The sequence below is a fragment of the Rissa tridactyla genome, chromosome 5 (assembly GCF_028500815.1).
Source record: "Rissa tridactyla isolate bRisTri1 chromosome 5, bRisTri1.patW.cur.20221130, whole genome shotgun sequence".
NCBI lineage: Eukaryota > Metazoa > Chordata > Aves > Charadriiformes > Laridae > Rissa > Rissa tridactyla.
This window is the reverse complement of record NC_071470.1, coordinates 78,077,232-78,088,773: the sequence shown is the minus strand read 5'-3', so window position 1 is coordinate 78,088,773 and position 11,542 is coordinate 78,077,232. Positions and strand designations below refer to the sequence as shown.

Here is an 11,542-nt window from a genome sequence, read left to right as displayed (position 1 = left end):
CAATACAGTTTTAGAGCAGGGAAGTACAGATTTCAAATGGCCAAACTATGTTTTAATACGATGAGAGCAGAGTTAGGCCTGGAGAACAACTAGTGCTTTGAGAAACTAGTTCGTTCTGACTAACTCGGACCTCTTTGCTTCTAATGAGGGATTAAGTACGCTTTGCCAATTTGAGGAATACATTTTGCCAGGTCCGACTGCTCTCCCCTTTAAACAAGTCCTCTGGTGTCTTTTTTTCTTTCCCCAGCTGAAGTGTAAAGAGATATGGAGTCTAAATGGTCTGGTAAAGCACCTTTTTGGCAAGCAGCTTTTGAAGGATAAATCTGTCCGCTGCGGTAACTGGGAAGAGTTTCCACTCAACGAGGAGCAAAAGTTGTATGCAGCCACAGATGCCTATGTACGTACAAGAAGAGATCACCATTCCACCCGGGTCAATTGATTTCTACTCTAATGTGCTGTTAGTTGTTGGCTAATTGCCTTTCTGCCACAGGGCTTAATGAAGGTAGGAAGGCTCTGAGGTCTGCTGTGGATATGGGCTGCTTAGAGGTGAAAATGCCACCAAGTAGGTTGCTGTCTAATTCCTTGTCTATCTTAAGTTTTTAAACCTCAGCGTTCATCCAGAGCTTTGTAATATATTCTCTGTTGAAGATGGTACTGTTTGTACCTGACTTGGTAACCAGTCTTGTTGCTGAGATGACTTGAAGAGGATGTTGTGGTCAACAATTCACGTAGAAAATTGAACGTAGGTGGAAGAAACCCCATTCCACAGCAGCCTCGAGCCTCCCATGACGTCCTTATCTCTTAATTTTTATTGGCGCTGCAAGATTTGCCTTTCTAGTGAAATCTATTCACAAAGCAGAGCTCCTGGAAGCTCTGCTGTACTTTGAACGTGCCAAGTAACGCGGGCGCCAACAAGTATTTCTGAGGAGCGTCTGTCCGTTTGGACTCGCTTCGAGGTATTGCCTCGGGGAAGTGAGTTTTGATGGCGCAATCGGGTGAATTGTATATCTGTCTGTCAGGAGTAAGCCTGAATTCTTGCAGTGTGATTATCTCAGGTTATAGGTTTTACATGGCTGATGCGTGTTGAAGTACAATAATCACTTACGGAAGCGAAGAGTGGGTAGTTATTTTTTGGTTCCCTTGTCTGCAGGTGTTTGCCGTAGCTGGTCACCACTCTTGGGTGTTTTCTACTGGGGGTTTTGGTCATCTTTCTTAGGATGTCTATGAATCAAAATCCTGATAAATATAATATGTGAGGTAAAATTCATACGCAGCTTTGAAGAAATACAGCTTTCTCCAGTGGCTAATACAGCAAAACCTCAGTATGGATTACTGGGAAGGGTAATTTAGTTGCATATGAACTCGTGTAGCTCCGCAGAAGTCTCTGCGTTTTCATCACTTTGAAAACCGTGTAGTTTTCCCACAGTTCTGTGAAGGGGTTTACCAGCACGCTGCCTGCTTCCTGGGAGAAAGCCGTTCTTTGTGGCAGCAAAATAAAATGCTTTCAGGCTTTTATTTCTGTGATGAGGTTTAGGTAGAGGAAGGGAAGTGGGACTAGCGGTCCGTTTTATTTTCCGACTCGTTTTTTTTTATGGTTTAGTTAAAAGTTAAACTGTGGAGGGGTTAGCAGCTGTTAAAAACCCAAACCGGTAAGGAAAGACCTCTATTTCTGGTGCCTGGTGCAGCTGCTCTAACCAGCTTTTTCCAGTCTTGCTACGCTCTGTTCACCTGGCCTGCCTCTTGGAGCCCCCCGGGAGAACACAAGGGAGTAACTTGTTTCTTTCTCTTTCCTCTTTAAGATGCTTTGGTTAACATGTGTAGCCTAATTAGCACATTCCTGGCTTTAGGCTGCATTTTCTTGTTACAACTTATTATTCGTATCAAGGGAAATATTAAGCGCACAGAATCTATCTGAGTAAGTTCAGAGCTATTCTCTCGGAGCGCTACATAAAATCTGCATGAGGTGGAGCAGATGGTGAGAACGGGAGAGGAATTCTTGGAGCCCTCTGTTTTGCAGCTAATTTCCTAAGATAACCGTGCTGGGATGTATATAAGAGTACCCGCTACAATGTGGACCCCGAGTCAGGACTTTGCGAAAGCGTTCTGTAAAACGTGACCTGGTTGCCATGGGCAATGCAGTAAGGCAGACCACTGGCCAGTGTACAGCGTGAACCAACAACTCCGAATCTGATGTTCGCAATGTATTTGTGCCATGGTTTGCTGAATTAATTCTTGGGGGTTTTTTTTCTTTAGTCTAAGATGTTGTTTCCCTGAAGAGTACTAACTCCCCCCCACCTTTCTTTTGCAGGCCGGATACATCATTTATCAAAAGCTGAAAAATATGGATAACAGTGAGCGGAAATTCTTTTGTGTAAGAAGAGGTAAATTATACGTCCGAGCATAAGGAATTTATTCAATGTACAGTTGAATATTCTCTTTCCCGACAGATTTTTTTGTTTTTCCCCTAGTATCTTTGTGTCAGGACTGTCTGGCTTCTTGGTGATTAGTGGTTGTTTCCAGAGAGCAGACTGTAAAGGCTCTTGGATGACCTGGGTTACCATGCTGTGTAACTTATTTTCCATGGTGACATAGGAATGCAGTCTTGCTAGGTTGTTTGTTTCTGTTGTATACAGTGATGGTAAGAATTCCTGCTGTCATTCCGGTTTGTTTATGGAAATGCTTCAGTGAGTTAATGGCAATTCTGCTGTTGCAGGGACAAAAATGTAGTTTAAGAAGAAATAAAACCACCGAAAAAAAAAAAGGTGTTACGAAGTAATGCTTTTCTGGAGGCGTATAAACAGGACCCATATCTTTTAGGGTGGCTTAGCACTGTTTGATTAGAAAAATGATGCTAAAATCTTGTTTGGTTCTGTGCTTGATAAGAAAAGCTAAGTATTGCGTGTAGCTTATGGTTGAAGAAGAGGCGCGGGGAGTTTATTTCCTTGTTGTACTGGCTGAATTTTACTTTTCTATCAAAGTGGCAGTACTGTCCTCTTAATACAAGATGCCGGTTTTTTGGCTTTGGTTTAATCGGCATATCTCTGTTAGCAGCTCTTTTTTCTGGAAGCTGGAGGGTATACCGGGAAAGGATCCCTTCGTAATGGTCCTGTTCTGTATCCCTTTTCCCTGAGCGTGTGTAACAGGCCGCTGGAAGAGATGCGATGCTGAAGTACATGGAAGCTTGGCTTGATTTTTAAGCGCTGGAAAAGGCTCTCTTATCTGTAGATCTTGTAGAAATGTGGTTACTTGAATGGAACTTATTTATGTAGAGATCTTAGACCTCAATTACTGTGAAATAACTCTGATGATGCTTCTTATAGATGGCGTGTCAGAGGGTGTGAAGGAGCGCTTGACTTCCCTAGCTGAAGAGATAACAGACCTGGCTTCTCGCATCCCTGACTCTTCTGGACAATTTGAAAATTGGCAGAGGTTAGATTTTTGACAGCTTGTCTCTACTTTACCTGCAAGATTGTTTTTCTGCTCTTGATCCCTGAGGTTCCACAGCGCAAAACACGTGGGTGTTAACAGCCGTCTCTGTGCGTCCATTTCCAAGAAAAAGCACAGTATACTGCATGAGAAAACATTCTTTGTATGTTGGAACGTAGTTTTTCACTGATCTAATTGCCATGGGTTTGACACTGAGCTTTGAATCAGTTTCTTCTTGCTGAAATGCACAGCTTCTTTCACAAATACTCAGGACTCTTGCACGTCTTAACTACTGGAAGTCTGGAGACTTGATACAAGCATGGGGGTGATAACACCAAACCGTGTTTTCAGAGAGTCTGTATAGCGTAAAGTGTAAAGAAATCTCACTTTCTTCTCACGGAAGTGGAATGCCGGTAGTATACGAGTGATGAACCTTTATATGTGAAATTCTGGCCAAACTATCTGGAGAAGGAGGCTGCTTTCGAATCCTCGGTCGTGCTTGTGGCTAAGATGTATGTAGTAACTGCCTTCATCATTTTGGTTTGCCTTTCTTGTTTTACCTTCTAGGGCTGTGGAAATACTAGCTGACATAACGGCGAATGTAAATACCTTAAGAAGCACGCTGTTGGGTTCAGGTTCCCATTCCGAAGCGGAGAGGAGCTGTGGCGCAGCGCCAACAAATCTTGAGGCAAAGTCAGCAGATGTCAAAGCAGAGAAAGTTGAAAAGCCTGAATTTGCTAAAGAACTTGAAGGTGACTTCAACATCTGCTCTGATGCTACGCTTGCTGGCCTCTGGGAGGGAGATGGCAATGAAGAAGAGGCGGAGAGAGATAATGCTGTTGTGGAAGATGGGGCTGCAGCAGCCAGCTCTAAGGACGCAGCAGACAGAGATGACTTCATGTCCCTAGACATTACTGAGCAAGAACTTGAGATCTTGGAATGTCAAGCTGCAGAAGAATTGCTCAACGAAGCTGCACCTGAGGTAAGGAGAAAAGCCCTTGTTAATCATGGATGCTTAGCGGAGGAAGTGATCTCATCCGTAGTTTTCCCCCAAGATTTTAAAGGTCTGGTCCCAAGAGACTATTAAGATGGACTAGAAGAAGGGCTCAGTTGGGAAAGTGTTTGTGGAGGTAGTCCAGCACTGAGCCGCTCTTCAGTCTTGTGGGTGGAAAGACTAATGCTGAATACAGAGGCTCTAGGTAGTCCGATTAGTTTCCCTCTTTCGGTTGCTAAAATGTTAGCAAGTAATTTCTTGTGGTATGGGGACAAATTCTGCACCTGAGCATCTCCAACTCGGCCATGAAGGAAAAGCACATCTTTTTCTAAGGGATCTGTAAATAGCAGTCCTCCTAGTGCATTGATGCTCTTAAATCAGGTTATAATTTCCGTATGGTCCAAGCGTTTTGCGCATCTGGTGATACTACTGGTTTTGTCCCTTGACTATAGGGCCTTGTTATGTTCCAATATTTCTTTCAGATGTCTCTTTCATGGGCAGCTTCAGAGCTGAATGTTGAGCTTAGCTATTTTGGGGAAGAAGTAAAAGCATACAGAGAAATGGTTTATAGTATGTCCAGAAGGTTGAAAGGTTGTGTGTAAAATAGGAATAACTCTGATAAGAATAATTTTTTTTTAGGAGGCATGCTCCACAGACAACGAACAGAATATTTCCTGTGTCATTGAAAGTGATGAAGAACTGGAAATGGAGATGCTTAAAGTGAGTGCCTCAAGGTTTTGGTTTTTCTTTAATTTTTTTTGTAGTGAGGATGCTCTTGGGTGACAGTGGAGCTTGGTGTAGTTGAGGGGAGGGAATGTGAAGCAAAACGGTGTTGCTTACAGAAGGTGGGTGGAAGACAGATGACTGTGTGGATACCTAAAGAATTTAATTTACTAGCGTTAGACTTCAATATCGCTTGCATCCTACTGCGTCTTTACTGTACCAGCTTGGGTTTGATCCAGCCACTTCCTGCATTTGAGTAGTTGATCATTCATGAACTGCTGTGCTCTGAGTGTTGTGCCTTCAAACCCTTGTCTGAGGGCTCGAGCTAACCTGGGCTGTAGATCAAATGGCTTTGTAGCCATGTTCTGCAGACTTCTTTTAAAGTGTTTTACTGGTATGGCTTCTCTTTCCTGAAAAGAAGACTTAAATGTTGAGTTTGTTTGGTTTTTTTTTCCTTACCCTGCCTTTTTTCCTGATCCCCCAGATTGAGTGCTATATGTATTTTGAGTCCAGCGACCAAACAATTCCACCAGAGCAGTCGCAAATGTTTGTGTGCTTGTACACACGTGAAGGTCAAGTGTGTCGCTTACAGCTCAGTAGGAAGCAAGACTCAAAAGGTCTGCGGGGGGGAAAAAAGTTGAATTTTCTTCTAGGGAAGGACCAGGTCTCTTCTGGATGGTTCTCGGTGCTGTGTGTCAATCTTCTATAAATGCAGTTTTGGTCCATAAAGCTAACTTGAGTAGAAGGGATTAATTGGTGTTCCTTTGAGTACCATGTTTTGGAAACTGAGTGTAACATGACATTGGTATCCCATCCTTCCCGTTCTTGTGACTAGCCTTCTAAGTCACTTCCCAGTGAGAACTGTGCCTTCATCTAGTTGACAGTCAAAAAAACCAACATCAACCCCAACAACTGACTTCATAAAATAACAAATTTTAATGTCTTCAAAATATCAAAGACTTCTTTCAAAAAAGAAACAAAACCCAGTTGTAATGGTATCCAGGAGATGGCTCTTCGAATTTAAATGCTACTGGTGGAGTAGTTTGACCCCTGTGCTTTTCTTTGTGCCGTGTGCCAACAGATCTAAGTTACGCCATGAGTAGATTAAAGCTCATATGTCCCTATATCATATTAGCTCAGACATATATTGTATCTCCCCTTTCCTGCTCCGAAATGACTTTGTCTCCTGATTTCTCAGTCTGTAGAAGACGTAGACAATTCCAAAGGAGCTTTAACTGAAAGAGAGTACAATAAAGCCAGGAAAACTCCTGACACAGAATTGAACGTCGTACTAGATGGCGATGAAGATGAAGGCGTTGAGGAAGAAGAGGAGGAATGTTTGGGTATGTTTGAAATCACAGTGCACGATTTAAATTAAAAAAAAAAACTCCGCTATCTACAGAAGCAGATGTGGAAGCACAGTGACACTTTCTGCTTGGTTTCTTAAAGCAGAAAGTTAAAGCTTCTCCGGGTTTCAAAAGAAGTACTTGTCTGCGTATCAAGGTGAAAACTTAAAGATGTCCTTGTCAAACCATGGCTGACTCTGGCCATGATCAGTAGGCGTTACGTATGCTGAATACAAGTAAAACCGATTTGGGGATGTGGAGTTCACGCAGAATTGAGGGGACCTGTTCAGAAAACACCAGATAAGAAAGTGGTACCTCCGCTATATGCTTTTGTTCCACTACTGCTGTTCCGTGATAGAATACTCAGGATGCTTTGGCTTGGAGGTGATCTTGACCTAATGCTTTGGATCTGGCCTGGTGGAGACAAATCCAATGGAGAAAAGAGGCTGAAATGTGAGGTGAAATACACCTTGGCTTCTTTAGGCCATGTGAAACCTTCCTTCCCGTGTTGTGTAAGTTAAACTGCAGAACTCGTCGCTGAAAGTAACAGCATCAGCTGGGAGAAGAGGCGCTCGCTTCCTCCGAGCGGAACGTGGGCTGCTAGATGGGGAGGGATGAGTTAATTGTTTCTTTGTTCAGCTCATCTCTAAACAATAGCCAGGCAGGCTGTTAACGGGGAATGTGTGCTTGCCCAACAGACAAAAACTAGATGGAAATATCATACTTTCTACTGCTGAATCTTAATTATAAATTTCAATGGAGATCTCGAATAAGTTTCTTTGGTGTTCACGGCAAGACCATGACTTTGTTAGCTGCTCACGTATTGATTAGTGTAACTTCAGTAGGGCCTTTAATAAAGGCATGCCTAGTAAAACATCGTTGGTTCTGAACACGTTCCGAAAATGCAGCTAAGCGTTACAATAGCTATTGCTTTATTATCTCATTAATCAAGCCATATGTTCTCCCCCTCATGCAGGGTCTCTGAGGAGCTTTTTAAGTCCTTTATTCTAGCCCATAAATATCTTGAGTTTGATGTCTCTCTCTCTTTCACTGGAGTTGCCTAAAGCTTAGGCCCTGGGCGTCACTAACCATGAGCAGACTGTTGTTTGTTGAGACAGTGCTTTGTCTTTTTAAAACTTAATCACAGACGAACTCTTTTTTTTTTTTCCTCTCTCCCACTAAAGATCCACTGCTGCCGCTACCTAGCGAAAGCCACATCGCATGTCTGAAGACACATTTTGGGCATTCTTCTTTCAAACCGTAAGTATACATTTTGTTAAAATGTACGCTCTAGGGTTTGTTTTCTTTCACTTTTTTCAACTTGGATGACTTTTTTTTTATTACTACTTACTCAGAAAACCACTAACAGACTAGGACCTGTGCAAAAATCCCCAGGAAAAGAAAAGCGGTCTTGCCACAACAAGATGTCAAAATAAATCTTAAGGAGTGGGAACTGCAATGCTCTACTCTCATAGTAGAGGATGAGTTTCTTGACTCTTCTGATGGCATATCTCCTGTGATCGAAGCTTTTCTGTATCAGGTGTAGTTCAGGTGTGTTAAACAGCAAGTGAAAAACCGCACAGATATTGTTCTCTGTACGATAAACTTCCTTAATCTGGTTCTCCTTTATGTGACTCTAAGGAGAGGCAGGCTTCTGGCTACCGAGCGTGGTGTAGTCTCAGTGCAGTAGGCGCTTATGTACTCGAGCGTTGCTATTGCAGTTCTTGAATTCCATGGGAATGGGATGAAATCATCCTGGATGACTGGCGGTGGAATGCTTTCTGTGCAAGCTTAAAGGCAACACTTGCGGGGGGAAGCTGTTTTACTCAAAACATTTGGTACGCTTTTGGAAACAGGGGCAGGGGGATTTTTTTTTTTAATTGACTGCAGTTATGTCCACTTGCAAGACCAAAAAAGGATGACAATTGATTGGCAAAATGCAAGGTCCTGTCCTGCAATCTCTTGCATTGAAGATAACCGTAGTTTTTTTTCAGTGTTTGTGGATCGGTTATTAACGTATGGGAGACGGGGTTTGTTTCGTGATCTTCTCTGAATGTCTGCATCAAATTGCTTCTCGCCTGAGCGCTGTTAGAAATCCCCGCTGTAACACTGGTGGGACTACCTGCAGTAGTTGGAGCGTTTGAGCGGTGGCAGCATGCGAAGAGAATAGTCTATAAGGCAGTCGGAAGGGTTTCATTAACCTGAAACTCAACTGAACGTGCAGTTTGGCAGAACTTAAGCGTTATGTGCGGTGGCAAAAATAAAACGTTCCCCTTTGCTTAATTTAAAGGGTCCAGTGGAAAGTGATCCATTCTGTTCTCGAAGACAGAAGAGACAATCTTGTTGTCATGGCAACTGGTAAGTTACCTTTACATCCGAAGACACGGCGAAAAATCTTTTCCTTTTTGGGGAGAGTGGGACTCAAACTTGGAGACTGTCCATGTGGCTCATATGAGCTGGGTGCTCTGATTGAGACGGTGTAAGTTGGAGCCAGCTACGCTGGCTCCTTCTCTTTCCGTCCTAGCCTTTGTCACCGACCTTGCTGTAGAGAGGGGTATCGAATGGATGCTGACCATATTTATCTCCCGCTTTTGTTCCTCTGCTAGCGGAACAAATGCCACTTATATTTTAAAGAGTTGAACAAGGTGTTGGAATTCCAGCTGTATATTATAGCTGCATAGAAAACATGATGTTTCACTTCTGCCTTTTTTCTTTAAGGCTATGGAAAAAGCTTGTGCTACCAGTTTCCTCCTGTTTACACTGGATTTACAGGAATTGTCATCTGTCCTCTTATCTCCTTGATGGAGGACCAGGTGCTGCAGCTGACGTAAGTAACACGGTAGTAACAAGCTGCTGCTGCTGTATTTCCTGTGGAAACCCACGGATTCTGCTTGTGGCATTTGTTGGCGTTTAAGGTTGCAGCTTTATACAGCAAGCGGTCTGCGCGTCAGCTACAAAGCATACATTTCTCAGGGAACACATGCAAACGGTGTAAATAGTCTAAGGTGGCTGGATTTGCCAATTATGTCAACTGTAGGCTGAACTAACGGAGGACCTGTGCTGGTGGGTGGCTCCTGAAGGTGGATCCTTTTTAAGCATTTCTGGATTCACAGGCCCTTTTTGCATGGACCGAACTGCTGCAGGAGCTTCACAGGCTATTTGAGACGGAGAACTGTGTCAAAACTTGGTAGAGCTTCCTTCGGGTCTGAGAAGTAACATGTGAACAACACGCAGCTGAAAGCTCTAGGCTGCTCAGATCAAAGTTATGGCACAGATTTAGGGCAAAGATGGCAAAGACGGGTGGTGTGGTAGGTCTCCTGACACCTGGCCTTTTCACTTCTTAAAAGGTCTGATGGGGGAACTGGTGGGTGACATAAAATTGCTCTTACATGAGCAGTTACAGGTGTGGTCAAGATAAATCCCTTTGATTTTAATACCTGATAATCCTTTCTCTACGTGTACTTGCTTTCCGTTATGACAGCTATTCACTCCTGACACTTTTTTCCATTTAAGCTGTGGGTATCGTGCTGAGTTGTCTGGTTTCATTCCTGCCTTTTCCAACTTGGAAAGAACAGGTCTTTTGTGAAAGAGGGCATATGAAGACTTGTGGGGTTTTTTTGAAGTGAGGAACATCAATTAGGTGCGGTATTTTCTGCTGCGCATCACGACTGTGCGCAGATGAATGGCTGGGCAGCCTAAGCTGGCTCTACAGCCAGCTCCTCGACTGAGTATTAATCAGCGGGGTGTCTCCGTGTATTCAGCTGCTTCTTTGGCTTCCGTACTGTTTTTCTGACTGGAAAGGGTTTATTCACTACCTTCTCAGCGGGTCATTCGTTTTGAAGGCCGAGGAGGCTGAATTTCTACAACGTCATGCAATTCAGTAAGCTGACTGCTGGTCCGGGTGCAGGTCTGCCGAGGACTGAAACACGGAGGGACGAGTGGGCAGAAGCAAGGGACGCACCAAGGGCTGTAATAAAACGTGATAAATAACCAAGTTAAGAGATAACTTGAGTTAAGAGGACAGGGGTTGCGGGGTCCTGAAAGAGGTCAAATATGAAGTGGCTGAGCTGGTAAGGGTAACTATTGAATCTGTCATTAAGAAGCAGCCACCTGATTGACAATTAGCGGGTGCGGCACCAGTAGCTTGCAAAAGAGTGAAAGGTGAGGGGGGGAAAAATTGCATGTCGGTAAGGCCTATATCCAAATTTGATGAATTGCATGAGATAATAGCTAAAGAAAACAACTACTGTGGTTTTTTTACTTTGGGTGTTTTATTAGTAAACTTTGCTCTTGTGCAAAGAACATGGTCTTTATTTCTCTAATTCCTTATTGCGCTGATCAAGTGTGTGTGTGTGTTGTGGGGGACAGCTGGAGGGGAAGTGGAAAAGCGATTCGGGTGGGAGGAATAGCCACTCTCCTGCTCTTGCTTTTTCAAAAGGTTTTTTTTTCCCCCCCAACAAAGATCCTTGAAAGAAAGTCTTCTCTGACCCCGCAGCTTGAACTTCCTTTGTGAAGTGCTGGCATAGGCTGAAAGGGAAGGCAGAGAGCCTTGAGAGCACTGTGCTTTTTGTGACCGTGCTCTTTATTTCTGCAGGATGTCGGAGATTCCGGCTTGCTTGCTTGGTTCGGCTCAGTCAAAAAACATCAAAGAATGCATCAAAGCGTAAGTCTTAGCCAAGCTTTCTGGGACTGCAGGTTCTGAGGGAGTTGTATTTGAGAGGTGGGATGCCTCCCTGATAGGACATGGCTGAAACTCTGGTTTCTGGCCCAGGTCTGGAAGCTGGCACTCAGTGATATCTCTTGCGGTCACCCAGGCTGGGTGTGTGGTGGGAGGCTATAGCCACCCTCTTGGGCCTTCTGGCTGGGGAGAAAGGGGCTTGTTCACTTTATGTTGTGATTTGTACAGGATTTTACGCAGGTCTTAGACCTGCATCTGTAACCAGGTCATGACAACAGTCCCTTCTGGTTCTAAAGGCCAGTAAATCTCTCTGCTGTCTTCCTTTTCCTCTGACGCTGTGTACTACCTTGCTTTCCTACGGATCTGGAATGCTTT

At 43.8% G+C, this 11,542-nt stretch overlaps 1 protein-coding gene across 1 annotated transcript in view; it reads left to right on the top strand.

Annotated features, from left to right (window-relative positions):
* WRN (WRN RecQ like helicase) overlaps positions 1-11,542 on the top strand; it is a 46,244-nt gene that overhangs the window by 10,021 nt on the left and 24,681 nt on the right. The window contains 10 exon segments of the mRNA XM_054202248.1: positions 248-397; positions 2,309-2,381; positions 3,321-3,429; positions 3,994-4,408; positions 5,060-5,140; positions 6,342-6,486; positions 7,674-7,749; positions 8,780-8,847; positions 9,208-9,316; positions 11,084-11,152. Coding sequence (XP_054058223.1) covers positions 248-397; positions 2,309-2,381; positions 3,321-3,429; positions 3,994-4,408; positions 5,060-5,140; positions 6,342-6,486; positions 7,674-7,749; positions 8,780-8,847; positions 9,208-9,316; positions 11,084-11,152 — 1,295 coding nt within the window.